Below are 16,005 nucleotides of genomic sequence, written 5' to 3' on the forward strand. Positions count from 1 at the left end.
CCTCCCTATCACTGAATTTCCCTCCTCCTCCGCATGGCCACCAAAGGCCTTGTCTATCTTACATTTCTTTCTCATCTTCATTACCACTCCCTTCCACCCGCACCCCATTCTATCTACCTTGTCTTGCCAAATGAAACCCTCCTCAGCTCTTTTGGAAACCACTCCCCCGCCCCCCCTGGAATCCAGCCATCCCCCCCACCCCCGCCCCATCTTCCACTTTCCTCTCCCACCCAGAACCCAGTCCCCTAGAATCTGCATCTGGTCCTACGTCTCCATCCTTTCTTAAGGTTCCTCTTGCTTTCCCTTCTCTCTCCACATGACATCTCTAGACTTGTCATTACTCCCAATTCTTATATTTGCAGTTCTTTTCCCAACACCAATCACCCCCAAACTCTTCACTCTCGTCCAGAAACCCCATCCTCCTGTGTATGCCTCCATCTTTTCAATTTCTTCCCCTCCTTATGACCCCAAACTTCCATCCCATTCTCTCTCACAAATGCCCTCCCAAAGCTCTTCTGCTACACGTTTGCCAAAGACGCTGTCACCCCAAGCTTCTTTCCCCTCCCCTTGTCACACACCTCACTGCCCCCGTGGCCCCCAAGAAACTCCATCTCTCCAACCTAACTCCATTACCCCATCTCTGCCACAAACCCACAGGCCTCCCCCTCACCTCTACCGCACACCCCTTGGCCCCCAAACTTCTCCAGCCCCCCTCATAACTGCCCACACAACCCACGGCCCCTCCTACCTAGCCCTCTCCCGCGCCAGGCCCGCGGGCTCCCCGCATTCCGCCTGAGCGAACCCCTCCCCGCGCCCAGGCCCCCTCGGCCTCTGTCTCTGACAACTCGCCCGGCGCCTCCCCTTCTCCGGATCCCCCTCCCCCCCTCGCCTCGCCGCTCGCCTCGCGCTCCCTCCCTCCCTAGCGGCTCCCTCCCGGCCCCTCTCTCCTCCGTTCCTCCGCGCTCCCTCCTTCTCCCTCTTCCTCCCTTCTCCCATCCCCCTCTCCCAAGCGCCCTCCCTTCGCCGTCCGCTTTCCTGTGCGAGTCGCCGGACGCGCAGCCCAGCCCGCCCGCCCGCAGCCCCGCGTCGGGCCGGGGCCTGGGGCCGGGACCCGTTTCGGGGGGACCGCCGGCCTCCGGGAGGGGCCAGGAGGGGGCGAGGGAGACGACCGCCCGGGAAGGGGCGGGGGCCGCGGGCGGAGGCCGCCTAGGGGGCCGGGGATCGCGCGACTGCAGGCTGCGCGGGGCGGGCGCGGGCGGCGGGCGGCGGGTCGGAGCCGAGCGGAGCGCCAGCCGGGCCGCGGGGGCGGGCGGCGGCGCGGCGGGGGCGGGCTGCGCGGCCCGGGCGTTCCGGGTGGCCTGGGGAGGCGGCAGGCCTGGGGAGGGGCCGAGCGAGAGCGGGGATCGGGATTTGCTCCGGAGGCGGGCGGGCGATCGGGGCCAGGTGGGGTAGAAGGGGGGATGGGGGCCGCCCTCCGGGGGGGTCGGGGCCGCCGCCGCCGCCGTCGCGGCGGCGACTGAAGCCGGGTAGAGGAGAGGGGGGCGGGGGAGCGGCCGCCGCCGCCCCCCGGAGGCGCCGGAGCCCCGAATCCCGCTCGGAGCCAGCCAGCCGTCCCGAGCTACAACCAGGTAAGATCTGCCGCGGCCCGGGCCTCGGGCCCGCCCGGGTTCTGGCCCGCGGCTCCCCACCCCCACCCCTCGTAGTTCCCCCTCCCGCCGCCGCCGCCTCCATTTGTTATTTTCCCGATCCGGTCCCCCACTGCGGGCACTGCCTGGCCTGAGGTTGGGGGCTCAGGGGGTGGGGCCAGCCCCGAGGAGGGATGGGGGCCGGGGCACCCGGAGGATCGGGAAGGTGGGGGGAGGTGGGAGGATCTCAGGAGGAGGGCTGATGGGGCAGGAGGGTAGCCAGGACCCTGGGACCCAAAGAGGAACCCCGAGGTGGAGGGTCGGCGGAGGAAAAATGGGATGCCCGTGAGGGGGCTTCGGGGCGAAGGCAAAAAGGAATGGAGAGATGGCAGCGAGGTGGGGCATGAGGACTCCAGGAAAAGCCCCAAAGGCCCAGAACCCGGGTTTCAGAGCCCGGGGTTTGGGGTGCTAGGTGTAGAAGGGAGTTGGGAAATGGGGAAGGGGTGTGGTAGGTGGGAAGAGAGGGATTGTAGCTGATGAGGGAGGAGAATGGAACCTGGGGAAACGGGGGCTCTGAGAGGGCCACCTTTGAGAAGAAGAACCCGGCGTGTTCCCGGGTGGAAGTGGGAAAGTGATGCCTTTGTGACTCAGTTTTCTTTCCCCTACCCCGGGTCACCTCTGACCTTGTTTTTCCAATCTCAGACACAGGTACTTCTTGGAGAGGGGCACACTGGGGCCCAGTAGTGTGGGTCCTCCTGCAACTGATGAGGAAGACTGGAACCCTGAAAGGAGAGTTAGGGAGCAAGGGTTTCTGGGAGGGTGGAAACACAGGAGAGAATTGGGCAGTCTTATAGGCACTCCAGACAAGTTGTGACCCCCATCCTCAAATCCGCAGAGCACCCACTGCCCCTCTAGCTGCGGTTTCCTTAAGAGGGGGTGGACCTTCATTACTGTGTTGTGCTCAGAGATTTCCCTTTGTGCGTGGACTTATTTCTACTGGGGTAGGTACTCTTAAGCTCCCTTTCCTGAGGGTGCTATAGGAGGACAGGAGCTGCTTTGGCAACTGCAGGGGGAGTTGCTGGCAGCTGGACCCCCGGGATGGACTGTAGAGGGGCAGGTTCTGCCATTTTGTTGCCATGGCAATGATCCAGCGGGATGTCTAATAGATGGGGGTTCAGAATCTTGATGGGGCCTTTGGCTATGCCCTTGGAACTCTTGGCTGGGTTCTGGAGGATGTTTCTGGAGCTGCTCATGGAGAGGAGGTTCCCCAAGGGGTCCACCCCCTTCCATCCAGCTGTCTTTGGGAAAAAGGTAGACATATTACTTGCAGGTCATAGTTGTTTCTCTAAGACCCTCCCTTTAGGCATGGTGGGGGGATAGAAGTGCTCCTGTTCCAAGTTATACCATCCTTTGGCAGTTCATTATTAGGGACTTTTTGTATAGTCTTTTTACTTCTTTGCACAGGTATTCTTCCATTTTCTTAAACTTGAGTCTTCCTTCCCAAGTATCCCTTTTCGTCTTTCCCAGACTATCCCCCACAGCGACCCCTTCCCTCAGCTAACCTTGGACCTTCTGTTTCTCTGACCTTGTAGGAATGGCTGGGCTCTCCATGCCCATCCCAGGTGAGGGTGGCCCGGGGGAGAGGGCCGTGGAACAGCCTGGTGTAGTGGAAATACTCCAGAACAGGAGTCGGGAGACCTGGGTCTAGTCCTGGCTGTACCTCTAACTAACTGTGACCTTGGTCAAGTCACTTCTTATTTCTTTGAGCCTCAGCTTCATTATCAGATGAAGGGATTATAGATAAGATGATATCTGAGGCTCCTCTGACAACTGTAGATTCTCAGGCTTAGGCCAGTGCCTTGTTATCTGCTGGTCTGGGCTGCACTGTTATCTAGGACTGGTTTGTGAGTCTGGCAGGTCTGGAATGATGGTGGAGGCTGGGCCAAAGATCCTGGAATTCACCCTGCAAGCCCATCCTAGAAAGCCTTGTGCCTCGAGTGTATTCCTTCAGACAGCCTCCTCAGATTTCTCCCTTAATTTCTTTTCTTGTTCTTACTTAGAGACTCTTTCCCTATTTTTCACGTTTTCACCTCTGCAATCCGGCCTTTATCCTTTTGCTTTTGCGGTAAGGTGCCGAAGTTGAATGTGCTTAGTGTCTTGCAGACACATAGTAGGTGCTTGTAGATAGATCGGAGTTACAGTGACCGGCTACTAGGACAGGAAGGAGGGGAGCTCAGCTTGTTGGTGCTAAAACGTGCTCCAGGTTCAGGAATGTATATATAACCCAGCCCTACCTCCTTCTCTCTCCTGCCACTCCTTCTCCCCAGGGTCACCTACCCTTTTATGACTGCTTTTCTCCTTCAGAGCTACTCATTGCTAATTTTATCAGATTTTAACTGATTAAAGAAGTTGAGGTTGGGGAGGGCCACGCGAGGCTTGCTCTGTTCTTCAGGTACATCCCTGCCTTTCTCTGACCTATTGGATCCCCTGACTCTCACCAACCATGAACAGGTTCTGTGATAGGAAGGAGAGATGAGCACCCTCCTTTAAGGGGCTGGCAAAGACACCCCAGTCACAGTCATCTCTCGTGCTTTTGTTAGGATTGTTTTCCCCTTTTGTTATGTTGGGTTTTGTTCTTTGTGGGGGGGGGGCGTTGACAGTATTTGAAATCCAATTCACACAACAACTCAAAAGTGTAGTAATAGTTGTAATGGAAGAGAAATGGCTGGTGTACTGGGCAGAGCACCAGCTGTAAGTTCAGAAGACAGGGGGCTCCGTCCCAGCTATTTCGGGACTCTAAGTAAGTAAATTGTTATTAAGTTTCCTGGAAAGGTTAGGCTCACCCCTCACTGCATGCCTCAGTAGGGTTCAGTGGAGGTGAGTGAGAGGTATTTACTCTGTATTCCTTGGGAAAAATAGTGCTACAGAATGTAGAAAGGCTATTTCCCTAGCCAGGCCTCCTAACTAACTCAGAATAGGTGGCTAAGCCTACTCCATTTGCACTGAGGCCAGCAGCACTTCATTCGAGAAGACCTACTGAAGTTAGTGGGTTTACAGGTCAGTAGCAAGAACAGACCAGAACATCCATATATACATGACATCTGTGGGGAATAGAGAAAGGAAGAAAACTGTAAGAAGATATCATTTTTGTTCTCAAAAGATCTTACGGTTAGTAATATGGAGAGATGTGACACTTCGCAAGAAATACAAACACGTGCAAATGAAAATTACTGGCTATGTAGCTAGGCCGTGAGGAGGGATGAGTCCCTGTCTAAGCCAGGTGGGAAGACAGGCTTACAAATGTGTACATTTGTCTCGTTTACCCACTGTTATTCACTGATTTGGTTGGTAGAGTGAGAGCCTGGACTCTTCCTCTAGCCGTAGGGAACGCAAGCACTAGAGCAGGGGTCTTACGAGACTCTCAGAATTGAAGTTCTGCACTTTGGGGATACCTAGGTTTGGTCTTGGCCTTGGTCGGGCTGTGTGCCTTTGCACTGTAGAATGGGACATTGTTCTCCCACCTACTCTGATGTGAAAAAAAGATTCTTTTCATATCTCTGGGACTGATCTAGGCCTTCTGAGAATTCTCCCCACCAACTTCTGATGAGAGTACAGCTAAGTACTGAAGAGCGAGCATGGGCTTTGAAGTCAGGGAGATGGGGCTTGGTTCTGGTGCTGTCACTGGTTCCTCACTGTGTATTTATCACACGAAGTTGGGCAAGTCACAGTCACAATCTTTGAGCCTCGGTTTCTTCACCTGTATAATGGGGATAATAAGAACACCTCCTTTTCAGGGTTGGTTGTAAATATTAAATGAAATTGTACATGTAAGGGCTTGACGGAAAGACGCTACTCCGTAAATCAGCTAATACTTCAGCTACGTTTCCTTATGCTCCTTTTAAAGGCTCTGTGGAATTCGTGTGTGTGCATCTATTTCCTAGGGATCACGAAGGGTGACACGGTGTGATCTCCTGAACTGGGGTGCACAGGCACCTCGGCGTTTTCTGCCTTCCCATGAGATGAAAGGGATGCTGTTGCCGGCAGAGTTGCCCTCACAGGCGGCTGGGACGACCCATGGGCACGCCAGCAGTGTCTCATGGCTGGGCTGCTTACTCAGCCCCTTGACAGGCACGGTAGTGTCCCCTTCAGACTAGTGTTCCCCAGTTTGGAGACTCTGATGGTCTTTTTCCAACAGGCTTCACTGAAAACAGACCGTGTGAGTTCCAGGTGCCTGTACTGGAAACTTGGAGATCCTGCTTCCCAGGCCACAGCTGTGGGGAGCTTAGGGTGAAGCAGATAAGTTTCTATATTCAGCTGCCCAGGCGGAGGAGAATGGGGTCTCCACAGCCTGAAGAATGAAGACACGACAGAATAAAGACTCAGTGAGTAGGAGCTAAAATGAGAAACACGAAAGATCAAGGGCAGGGAAGCTTCTGACCTGTCCCAGGGCCCAGCCCGCCCCTGCCACCCAGCTCCACTCTCCTCTCTTCCACCGCCAGGCAGCACCTCCACCCCCCAGCAGACGAGCCTGGCTTTGAACCCCATCCTTCTGGGACACCCGCTGGCGGGGGAGAGTAGAAATAAGGCACATGATGAAGTGAGGCACAAGGTAGGAAACAACATGACCTGCTTGCCTCCTTCTCCCTCAGATGTCAATGAGGAGTGGACGGAAGAAAGAGGCCCCTGGGCCCCGGGAAGAACTGAGATCGAGGGGCCGGGCCTCCCCTGGAGGGGTCAGCACGTCCAGCAGCGATGGCAAAGCCGAGAAGTCTAGGCAGACGGCCAAGGTATTCTGTCCCCATGTCCTGCAACAGGCTGCCCAGGCACCAGGGCTGATGGTGTGTATGTGTGTTGGGGGGAACTTCCTGTCTGGCTGAGGGTCCTGGTGGAGCTCGCGAGGTATAGGACAGGCATTTTCTTTCTCTCTAACAGAAGGCCCGAGTAGAGGAAGCCTCCACCCCAAAGGTGAGCAAGCAGGGCCGGAGTGAGGAGATCTCGGAGAGTGAAAGTGAGGAGACCAACGCGCCAAAAAAGACCAAAACTGAGGTGGGAGACCCTTGCAGCCATCCTGACCCATGTTCTGACCATTCTTTCACCCAAACTTCCTTTTGCTCACAGTTCTTATTTTAGTTTTGCCTGGAACGTGCGAGAAGAGTCTTATCCTAGCGCTTATTAAAGTAGCCTGTCTGTGTGTCAGTCAGATCTTCAGAGCCTTGGCCAGACTGTCAAATGATCAGGCAGGGCCAGAAGGGGACGGGAAGAGTGTGGGGATTCTAGCCTCTCCTTTTCTAGGTGCTGGCTTTCATGCAGGGGCTGGGGAGGAGATCCAGGCTGAGGAGTCTCAGTGGAAGGAACAAATAAATCATAAGGAGCATGCAGAAGTGGTCTTTTCAAGAACCAGTGGTTTCTGGGATGTGTAGTTAAAGGGGTGGATGAGACGAGAGGATGGCAGATGGGCTGGTGGGTGGAAGACAGGGATTTGGGTTCAGCTGTGGACTGGGAGAAGGTGCTAGAGATGGACACTCGAGGAGGGAACTCAGGCGGCTGCTGGGGAGCAGCAGAGACCGCGGGGAGAGTGGGGGAACCCCCGGATGGCAGGGAGGTGGGCTCCAGCAGGAGTACTCAGCGCATCGTGGCACAGTGGTGTGCTGTGAGCGGGAGGTTATTTTGTGCGAGGGAGGCCCCCAGTCCAGAAGCAAGGAAGGAAAAGGCAAGGGAGAAATGGCCGTCCCTCTTCTAACGCAGGAGCTCCCTCGGCCACAGTCTCCCTCGGATCTGGATAGCTTGGATGGGCGGAGCCTCAATGATGATGGCAGCAGCGACCCTAGGGATATCGACCAGGATAACCGAAGCACGTCCCCCAGCATCTACAGCCCTGGAAGCGTGGAGAATGACTCCGACTCGTCTTCTGGCCTGTCCCAGGGCCCAGCCCGCCCCTACCATCCACCTCCACTCTTTCCTCCCTCCCCTCCCCCTCCAGAGAGCACCCCCCGACAGCCAGAGCCTGGCTTTGAATCCCATCCTTCTGGGACACCCACTGGGTATCATGCTCCCATGGAGCCTCCCACATCTCGAATGTTCCAGGCTCCTCCAGGGGCCCCTCCCCCTCATCCACAGCTCTATCCTGGGGGCGCTGGTGGAGGAGTTCTGTCTGGACCCCCAGTGGGCCCCAAGGGAGGAGGGGCTGCCGCTTCAGTGGGGGCCCCTAGTGGGGGTAAGCAGCACCCCCAGCCCCCCACCCCCATTTCAATATCAGGCTCTGGGGCTGGTGGTGCTCCCCCAACAAAGCCACCCAACACTCCAGCTGGTGGTGGAAACCTACCGTCTGCTCCACCGCCAGCCACCTTCCCCCATGTGACACCAAACCTGCCTCCCCCGCCTGCCCTGAGACCCCTTAACAATGCCTCAGCCTCTCCTCCTGGCCTGGGGGCCCAGCCGCTAGCTGGGCATCTGCCCTCCCCCCATGCCATGGGGCAGGGTATGGGTGGACTTCCTCCCGGCCCAGAGAAGGGCCCCACTCTTGCTCCGTCACCCCACCCTTTGCCCGCTGCGTCCACCTCTTCTGCTCCCGCCCCGCCAATGAGGTATCCTTATTCGTCCTCTAGCAGCAGCTCTGCAGCAGCCTCCTCTTCCAGTTCTTCTGCCTCGGCCTCGGCCTCCCAGTACCCAGCTTCCCAGGCACTGCCCAGTTATCCCCACTCCTTCCCTCCCCCCACCAGCCTCTCTGTCTCCAATCAGCCACCCAAGTATACTCAGCCTTCTCTCCCATCCCAAGCTGTGTGGAGCCAGGGTCCCCCCCCACCTCCTCCCTACGGCCGACTCTTGGCCAACAGCAATGCCCACCCAGGCCCCCTCCCTCCTTCAGCTGGAGGCCAATCCGCTGCCCACCCGCCAGTCCCGACACATCACCACCACCACCAGCAACAGCAGCAGCAGCAGCACCATGGGGGCTCTGGGCCCCCTCCACCCGGGGCATATCCTCACTCCCTGGAGAGCGGTAGCTCCCACCACGCACACCCCTATGCCATGTCTCCCTCACTGGGGTCTCTGAGGCCCTACCCACCAGGGCCCGCACACCTGCCTCCACCTCACAGCCAGGTGGCCTACAGCCAAGCAGGTCCCAGCGGCCCCCCAGCCTCTTCCTCTTCCAATGCCTCTTCCTCCTCTCAAGGGTCCTACCCGTGTTCACACCCCTCTCCTTCCCAGGGCCCCCAAGGGGCGCCCTACCCCTTCCCACCGGTGCCTCCGGTCACCACCTCCTCGTCTACGCTTTCCACGGTCATCGCCACGGTGGCTTCCTCGCCAGCAGGCTACAAGACAGCCTCCCCACCTGGGCCCCCACCGTATGGCAAGCGAGCCCCGTCCCCAGGGGCCTACAAGACAGCCACCCCGCCCGGATACAAGCCGGGGTCCCCGCCCTCCTTCCGAACGGGGACCCCACCGGGCTACCGAGGCGCCTCGCCACCCGCAGGCCCAGGGACCTTCAAGCCGGGCTCGCCCACGGTGGGGACCGGGCCGCTGCCGCCTGCAGGGCCCTCGGGCCTGTCATCCCTGCCACCACCGCCTGCGGCCCCCGCCTCAGGGCCGCCCCTGAGCGCCACGCAGATCAAACAGGAGCCGGCTGAGGAATATGAGACCCCCGAGAGCCCGGCGCCCCCGGCCCGCAGCCCCTCGCCCCCTCCCAAGGTGGTAGACGTGCCCAGCCACGCCAGCCAGTCGGCCAGGTGAGAGGCGGGGTGGGGGTGGGGTGGCGGGCGCGGGACGGGCCTTGCATTCGTTCGTGTGGTGCTTTTCAAAGTACTCCAGGCCCTGGTCTCGGCCGCTGGTGCGGGGCCGCTCGCAGAGGCTGAGCGCGCGCTGCCTCCCGCCCGGCAGGTTCAACAAACACCTGGACCGCGGCTTTAACTCGTGCGCGCGCAGCGATCTGTACTTCGTGCCGCTGGAGGGCTCCAAGCTGGCCAAGAAGCGAGCCGACCTGGTGGAGAAGGTGCGGCGCGAGGCCGAGCAGCGCGCGCGCGAAGAAAAGGAGCGCGAACGCGAGCGGGAACGCGAGAAGGAGCGCGAGCGCGAAAAGGAGCGCGAGCTGGAACGCAGCGTGGTGAGTTCACCGCGCGCCGCCTCCCGCCTCTGGCCCGCCCTCTACGCGACTCGGGGAGGCTCGAGGGGTGGGGATGGTGGGGGGGGGGGGGGTCATGCGCCACCTGTCGGAGGGGAGGAGCCACTGCAGCCCAGGAAATGGAGACCAAAGGATTCCAGCGGGAGGAATTGCATCTCTGGGCTGGAGGAAGGCAAGCTCAGGTCAGAGTACCTGTGGATCCCAGGAAGAGCCACTAACCTACATAGGAAGAGAAGGGGCAGGGAAGTCCCTGGCGGGCTGAGTTCCAATGAGTTGAAGCTTTAGGTGTTCAATGCTGAGACATGAGCAGCTGAGGACCAGGGCCAGCCACCTCTTTCCAACCTGCCTTTTTGACCCCGCTTCTCCGTGTATCCCACAGAAGTTGGCTCAGGAGGGCCGTGCTCCAGTGGAGTGCCCACCGCTCGGCCCAGTGCCTCATCGCCCTCCATTTGAGCCGGGCAGTGCTGTGGCTACAGTGCCCCCCTACCTGGGTCCCGACACTCCAGCCCTGCGCACCCTCAGTGAATACGCCCGGCCCCACGTCATGTCTCCTGGAAATCGCAACCATCCATTCTACGTGCCCCTGGGGGCAGTGGACCCGGGGCTCCTGGGTTACAATGTCCCGGCCCTGTACAGCAGTGACCCAGCAGCCCGGGAGAGGGAGCGGGAAGCCCGTGAACGAGACCTGCGTGACCGCCTCAAGCCTGGCTTCGAGGTGAAGCCTAGTGAGCTGGAACCCCTGCACGGGGTCCCTGGGCCAGGCCTGGATCCCTTCCCCCGACACGGGGGCCTGGCTCTGCAGCCTGGCCCACCTGGCTTGCACCCTTTCCCCTTTCATCCGAGCCTGGGGCCCCTGGAGAGAGAACGTCTAGCGCTGGCAGCTGGGCCAGCCCTGCGGCCTGACATGTCCTACGCGGAGCGTCTGGCAGCTGAGAGGCAGCATGCAGAAAGGGTGGCTGCCCTGGGCAACGACCCGCTGGCCCGGCTGCAGATGCTCAACGTGACCCCCCATCACCACCAGCACTCCCACATCCACTCTCACCTGCACCTCCACCAGCAGGATGCCATCCATGCAGGTGAGACTCCTGCTTCCTTGCCCAGGCCCTTTGAGGCCACCTTGCCGCCCTGGCAAGTGATCGGTGCTTCTGTCCCTCGGGCCAGGACTTCCCTCCCCACGTCTGGCCTGAGCCTCTCTCCTGAGATTGCTGCCCTGGCCTTTGCCTTCGCAGCCCGTCTCCTCCTGCCCCAGCCTTGCCACGGAGACCCTTCCCCACACCCCAGCCCTCTTCAGGTCTGGTGCCCACCCACGACAGAGGCCCAAGGTGGGAACCTTTGAAGGAGCACGGTCTTCCTCCCCTCACAGCCCCTGCCTCTGAGCCTTCACGTAACTATTTTCTTCTTCCTCTGGATTCAACTCTTGTTTCTTGCCATCTTCTCCCCTCCCTGGCGGAGGTGTTTCATGTTCCTCTCTGCCTCTGGATCTGTGACCTTCTGGAAAGAGAGCCTTGTGGCTCTGGTTGTGGGATCACAGTTGACAACGAGCTTTACTCACTGTCTTTTCACCGCATTTCTTACTGTCAGAACACTGCCCCGTGTAGCCTCACAGTCACGTTCATTGCAGGCTCCTTGTGCTTTCTCTCTTTGAAGCTCCTCCCCGTCTCATTTCCTAAACTTCCAATCCTCTTCCGTCTCCTCTCAACAGTCCACTCCTCCCTCCCTATTCCTCAGGTCCCTCTGCCAACTGTAATCTCCTGTCCTCTGCCATCTGTACATCCCTACTGCAGTAGGGTCTTGCCTTGTCCATCTCCCAGGCCCCTAGTTCCTCCACTGTGCCTCCTTGATCCACTGGATCTCCCAGTGTGTGATTGCCCACCTCTCGTCCCAGGCATGGATGCCTTCATCCAAATGCATGGCTTTCCCCAAACCTCCCTCTGGTGACACCTTCCTCTTCTCTACCCTCCAGCCTCTGCCTCGGTGCACCCTCTCATTGACCCCCTGGCCTCAGGGTCTCACCTTACCCGGATCCCCTACCCAGCTGGGACCCTCCCCAACCCCCTTCTTCCTCACCCTCTGCACGAGAACGAAGTTCTTCGTCACCAGCTCTTTGGTAAGGATGGAGGTCTCGGGGTTGGGGAAGGTCTCACGAGGGAAGGGCAGAAAGGAGGAAGTTAGGTGGTGGGATTGGCCTGGTTGGGCTTGGGGAGGGATGAGGAGGTGCCCAGAGGAGCTGGGAACGGGAGTAGGAGGGCTGAGGCCCTGCCCAAGAGAGGCACAGGGTTTAGGGCCAGGCTAAGAGGCCTGAATCCTAACCACCCCTGGCAACTTGCTGGGCTGGCTGTCACCTAAGTTGATTAGTGGCAGCTCCTCTGTATGTAAAGCGGCTGGCTACCTCAGTACGCCATCAGTCACGTGGCCCCTGCCCTTCCTGCCCACAGCTGCTCCTTACCGGGACCTGCCAGCCTCCCTCTCTGCCCCGATGTCAGCAGCTCACCAGCTGCAGGCCATGCACGCGCAGTCCGCGGAGCTGCAGCGCTTGGCACTGGAGCAGCAGCAGTGGCTGCACGCCCATCACCCGCTGCACAGTGTGCCGCTCCCTGCCCAGGAGGACTACTACAGGTACCGCAGGGCGCCCTAGGCCAGCCCGAGGGGATGCAGCTCAGCCCACCTGGGATGGGCTGTGGCTCCCGTGGGAGGGGAACCCCTTCCCCACCATCCTCTGTGAGAGAGGCCAGGTCAGGATGGACCTCAGTCTGTCAGTCCCTGCTCTGCCCCCCTCTTCCCCCAGTCACCTGAAGAAGGAAAGCGACAAGCCGCTGTAGAACCTGCGATCAAGAGAGCACCCGTGGCCCCTGCATCTGGACCCAGGAGGCCTCCCTCCCCGCCTGCCACTGAGAGCGGAGGGGGGTGCCGCTCAGTCCCAGGGCCTGGGCCTCTGGGCAGAAGGAAGGAGGAAGGGACAGATGGAAGGCCAAGGCTCCTGTGGTGTGCGGAGGTGGGGAGGGGGCGGGGGTGAGGGCGGAAAGCGCACAGCATCTTGGACCAGGTCCCTCTCCCTTGGCCCCCCGCCTTTCTCCCTCCCCCACGCCCCACCCCCGTGGCCACCGCCTCTCCCCCACCCCTTGGTGTGATTATTTCATCTGTTAGATGTGGCTGTTTTGCGTAGCATCGTGTGCTGCCCCTGCCCCTCCCCAGCCCCCGTGTGCGCGCCCCCCACTGCGATGTATGCCCCTTGCCCTTCCCCCACATTAATAATTTATATATATAAATATCTATATGACGCTCTTTAAAAAACATCCCAAACAAAACCAACCAAACAAAAACACCCTCACGACTCCCCAGGAAGATGTCTGTGGCTGTTTCTTTGTGGGCTACTGGGCGTGGGTTGGGGGCGTGGGTCTCTGCGCGGCGACGCCTCGAGAGAAAGCTGTGGGATCACCGGAGACTAGCCCGGAGGTGGGTGGGGCCCCTGGAGAGTTGGAGAGGGGACCTCGAAGAGCCCGGGGTCCTGGAGCTCTGGCTCTGCCCTAACGGGGTCCGTTATGGCGCAGAGTCTTGGCCTTCCTCCCAAGGCCGGCGAGTCAGGACGCTGGCGGCCTGGGACAGCTCTAGGCAACTACGCAGACTTGGGAGGCACTTCTGCCACTGGCCCCACAGTTAGGGGCCACCGGAGACTTGCATCTTTTCCGTAGGACAGTTGGAAATGGTGTTGAAGCGGAGGTGCAGGGGGCGTGCCTGCTATAAGTTTAAGCGTTCAGAACGCAGGAGTTTTAACCACCCTATAGTTCGAGGAGGGAGTGGGTGACAATTTCAAACGCCCGGAAGGGAAAGGAAATTAGAGGGCGTTAGCTTCCCCCCCACCCCACCCCACCCCACCCCGACACAAGGCCATTTTCGGAAAGCGCGGGAGCTGCTTTAACGCCAAGCTTTTACTGCTGCGAATCCTTGTCTACGTTCTTAAAAACTAAAGGGGTGTGACTGGCTTCTTCCTGAGCCAATCGGCATAGAGTTATTTGCATAGGCCTGTACCAAACGTTCACAAACTCTAGAAACGGATGATTTAAGAGAGTTCTTTTCAATACTGTTTTCCCTTCTGAAAGCTGCAGTGTGCCCTGTTGCTTGTATAGCAGTAAAGATTAGGAAATGCCATGGGAGCTCACCCTCACCAATAGTGGAGTTGGTGGACATGCCACCTTCTCTCCAGGGCGTGTTCCGGCAGTGTTACAGCTCTTTTAGAATTTGTCTAGTAGGTTTTCTGGTTTTTGCCGGAAAACCCCCCACCATACAGTTTGTCTTTAACAATAGAATAATTTTAAGTAAGCTGTGAGAATTTCAGATTGTAGGTTAGCTCACTGTTCTCACGACGAGCTCGTTATTGGTTGTTAAAAATGGAGAAATGGAAGCGGTACCGTGAGGTTTCCGGCATAAGCTGATGCAATTTCCCTATCGCCCCACCCGCTGGGAGAGCCGCTCTAGGATATTGCTTGTTTCTCCTGGCTGTTTCTCGAGCGCGGTTGCACGTGTATCTTTTGTTCTATGGCGACCGCCTCTGCTCAAGCTGCAACGTTGAGCGCCGAGCAGGCCAAGGGTGAGAAACCTTTTAGTTGTCGGGTGGGATTCTTGCTAAAGTAGAGTGCGGGAAAAAGATCTGGGGCGAGATAAATGGCTGCGTTCGCTGGGAAATGCGGGTACTCGGTACCATACTCTGTCAATTAACAAGGGTCCTTGCTCCTGGAGCGAGAGATTCGGAGGCCGAGTTCCTTGGGTTACTATGGTTTCAGTCTGTTAAATAATTCCCTGCCCTCTTTCTTGTGTTTTCGGCTGGGCCCGCCGGCCGTGCGCCGATGCGTACCCGGGACTTCTTCCGGGATGCGTCTGTTGCACAGTGGTCCTGGCCGAGGTGATCCAGGCGTTCTCGGCGCCGGAGAACGCCGTGCGCATGGACGAGGCTCGGGACAACGCGTGTAACGACATGGGCAAGATGCTGCAATTCGTGCTGCCCGTGGCCACGCAGATTCAGCAGGAGGTTATCAAAGCTTATGGCTTCAGCTGCGACGGGGAAGGTGGGTCGGACGGGGATGGAGGAGAGAGCGATGGATCCCTTGGGTCTCCGAGCCGTAATCCCTTTTCTCGCCACACGGCGGCAGCCACACTCTAATAGTATTGGTACTCTGAGACCAGGGTCTGTTCATGAACTTGAGCCAAGCGAAGTCTGAAGTGAGCTTTCTAGTTACCATTAATTATACTGTTACACCATTTTAAGATGAGGAAACAGACTCTAGAAAGTGCCAGAGGTCACAGCCGAGTTGGACCTGAAACCCGTTCTGACGGCTTGTAGTGAGGTGTCTGCATGACAGTACAGTTCTGCAGCCCCTCCAAGGTGTTTCAACTCTTTTCTGTTTGAGGGTTGGCAGTTCAGTTTCTTTGGGGAGATCAGGGTCTTCCCCAAGGGTGTTTACTGATTCGGCCCAACTGGCCCATGGCCCTCCTGTTCCTGGTTCTGGACTGGTGATCTTGTGGGTGTGTATCCTTTGGGGTCTTTTGACTAAAGTGCTAAAATGGTTCACCTGATGGTGGGCAGCACCCTGCTTCGGGATATTTTCATTCACTGCATCACAGCCAGTTGTGCCCCAGTGTAGACCAGGAAGTAGTTGATCCAAACCACACAGGGCAGAGGCCTGCATATGTCTTGTTTTGCAGACAGCTACCTGGGGCCAGAGCCAGAGTAGCCAGCGACTCCGGCTCAAGCTGCCCCCTCCTGCCATCTTGGGCACATCCGTCCTCTGGGGGTGTGGACTGATGCTCCTGTTTCCCTTCGCAGGTGTCCTTAAGTTTGCCCGCTTGGTCAAGTCTTACGAAGCCCAGGATCCCGAGATTGCCAGCCTGTCGGGCAAGCTGAAGGCGCTGTTCCTGCCGCCTATGACCCTGCCGCCCCACGGGCCTGCTTCGGGTGGCAGTGTGGCCGCCTCCTGAGGGTTGCCCCTCCCGTGGCACTGCTGGGGAAGGGAAGACCTTGGTGTTCCGGAGGATATAAATGTGCCTGTGACTTAGCCTTGCCGTCTGTCTTTTGTGACCCTGACAACCTCTGCGTCCTGGCCTGATGCGCTCTGCCTTTCGGGCTGCTCCATCTTCCTGTCCAGGTCCTCCCTGTGCTCCTGCTGGGCCCAACCAGCTCCGGGGCAGAGTGGGAGGGGCCGGCCCCTCAACGCCCTGGGTTGGGGGGCCCTGCACAGGCAGCCCCGCCTCTGAGGAGTGGGGCTTCCTGGG

The 16,005-nt window shown here is 58.7% G+C and overlaps 2 protein-coding genes and 1 non-coding gene across 4 annotated transcripts; all 3 read left to right on the forward strand.

The window, feature by feature from the left end:
* The first annotated feature begins 1,470 nt into the window (after positions 1 to 1,470).
* ATN1 (atrophin 1) lies at positions 1,471 to 13,083 on the forward strand. 2 transcript variants are annotated; one of them, XM_033404339.2, is made up of 10 exons: positions 1,471 to 1,628; positions 5,821 to 6,007; positions 6,275 to 6,463; positions 6,558 to 6,671; positions 7,371 to 9,349; positions 9,501 to 9,723; positions 10,121 to 10,817; positions 11,705 to 11,848; positions 12,177 to 12,357; positions 12,527 to 13,083. In XM_033404339.2, the coding sequence occupies exons 2-10, from the start codon at positions 5,981 to 5,983 to the stop codon at positions 12,558 to 12,560; spliced, it is 3,588 nt and encodes a 1,195-aa protein (XP_033260230.1). In that variant the 5' UTR covers positions 1,471 to 1,628; positions 5,821 to 5,980; the 3' UTR covers positions 12,561 to 13,083. The 2 variants fall into 2 exon arrangements, with proteins under 2 accessions (XP_033260230.1, XP_004279122.1); XM_004279074.4 differs by having other exon boundaries at positions 6,275 to 6,412.
* Positions 13,084 to 13,954: 871 nt separating this feature from the next.
* LOC117196348 (U7 small nuclear RNA) lies at positions 13,955 to 14,016 on the forward strand. Its single transcript, XR_004476494.1, has one exon. It is a non-coding gene; the product is annotated as a U7 small nuclear RNA (small nuclear RNA).
* C11H12orf57 (chromosome 11 C12orf57 homolog) lies at positions 13,960 to 15,788 on the forward strand. Its single transcript, XM_004279075.3, has 3 exons — positions 13,960 to 14,326; positions 14,625 to 14,801; positions 15,560 to 15,788. Exons 1-3 carry the CDS (start codon positions 14,275 to 14,277, stop codon positions 15,709 to 15,711), a joined length of 381 nt encoding a protein of 126 aa, XP_004279123.1. The 5' UTR covers positions 13,960 to 14,274; the 3' UTR covers positions 15,712 to 15,788.
* The last annotated feature ends 217 nt before the right edge of the window (positions 15,789 to 16,005 follow it).

Source organism: Orcinus orca, chromosome 11 (genome assembly GCF_937001465.1).
Source record: "Orcinus orca chromosome 11, mOrcOrc1.1, whole genome shotgun sequence".
NCBI lineage: Eukaryota > Metazoa > Chordata > Mammalia > Artiodactyla > Delphinidae > Orcinus > Orcinus orca.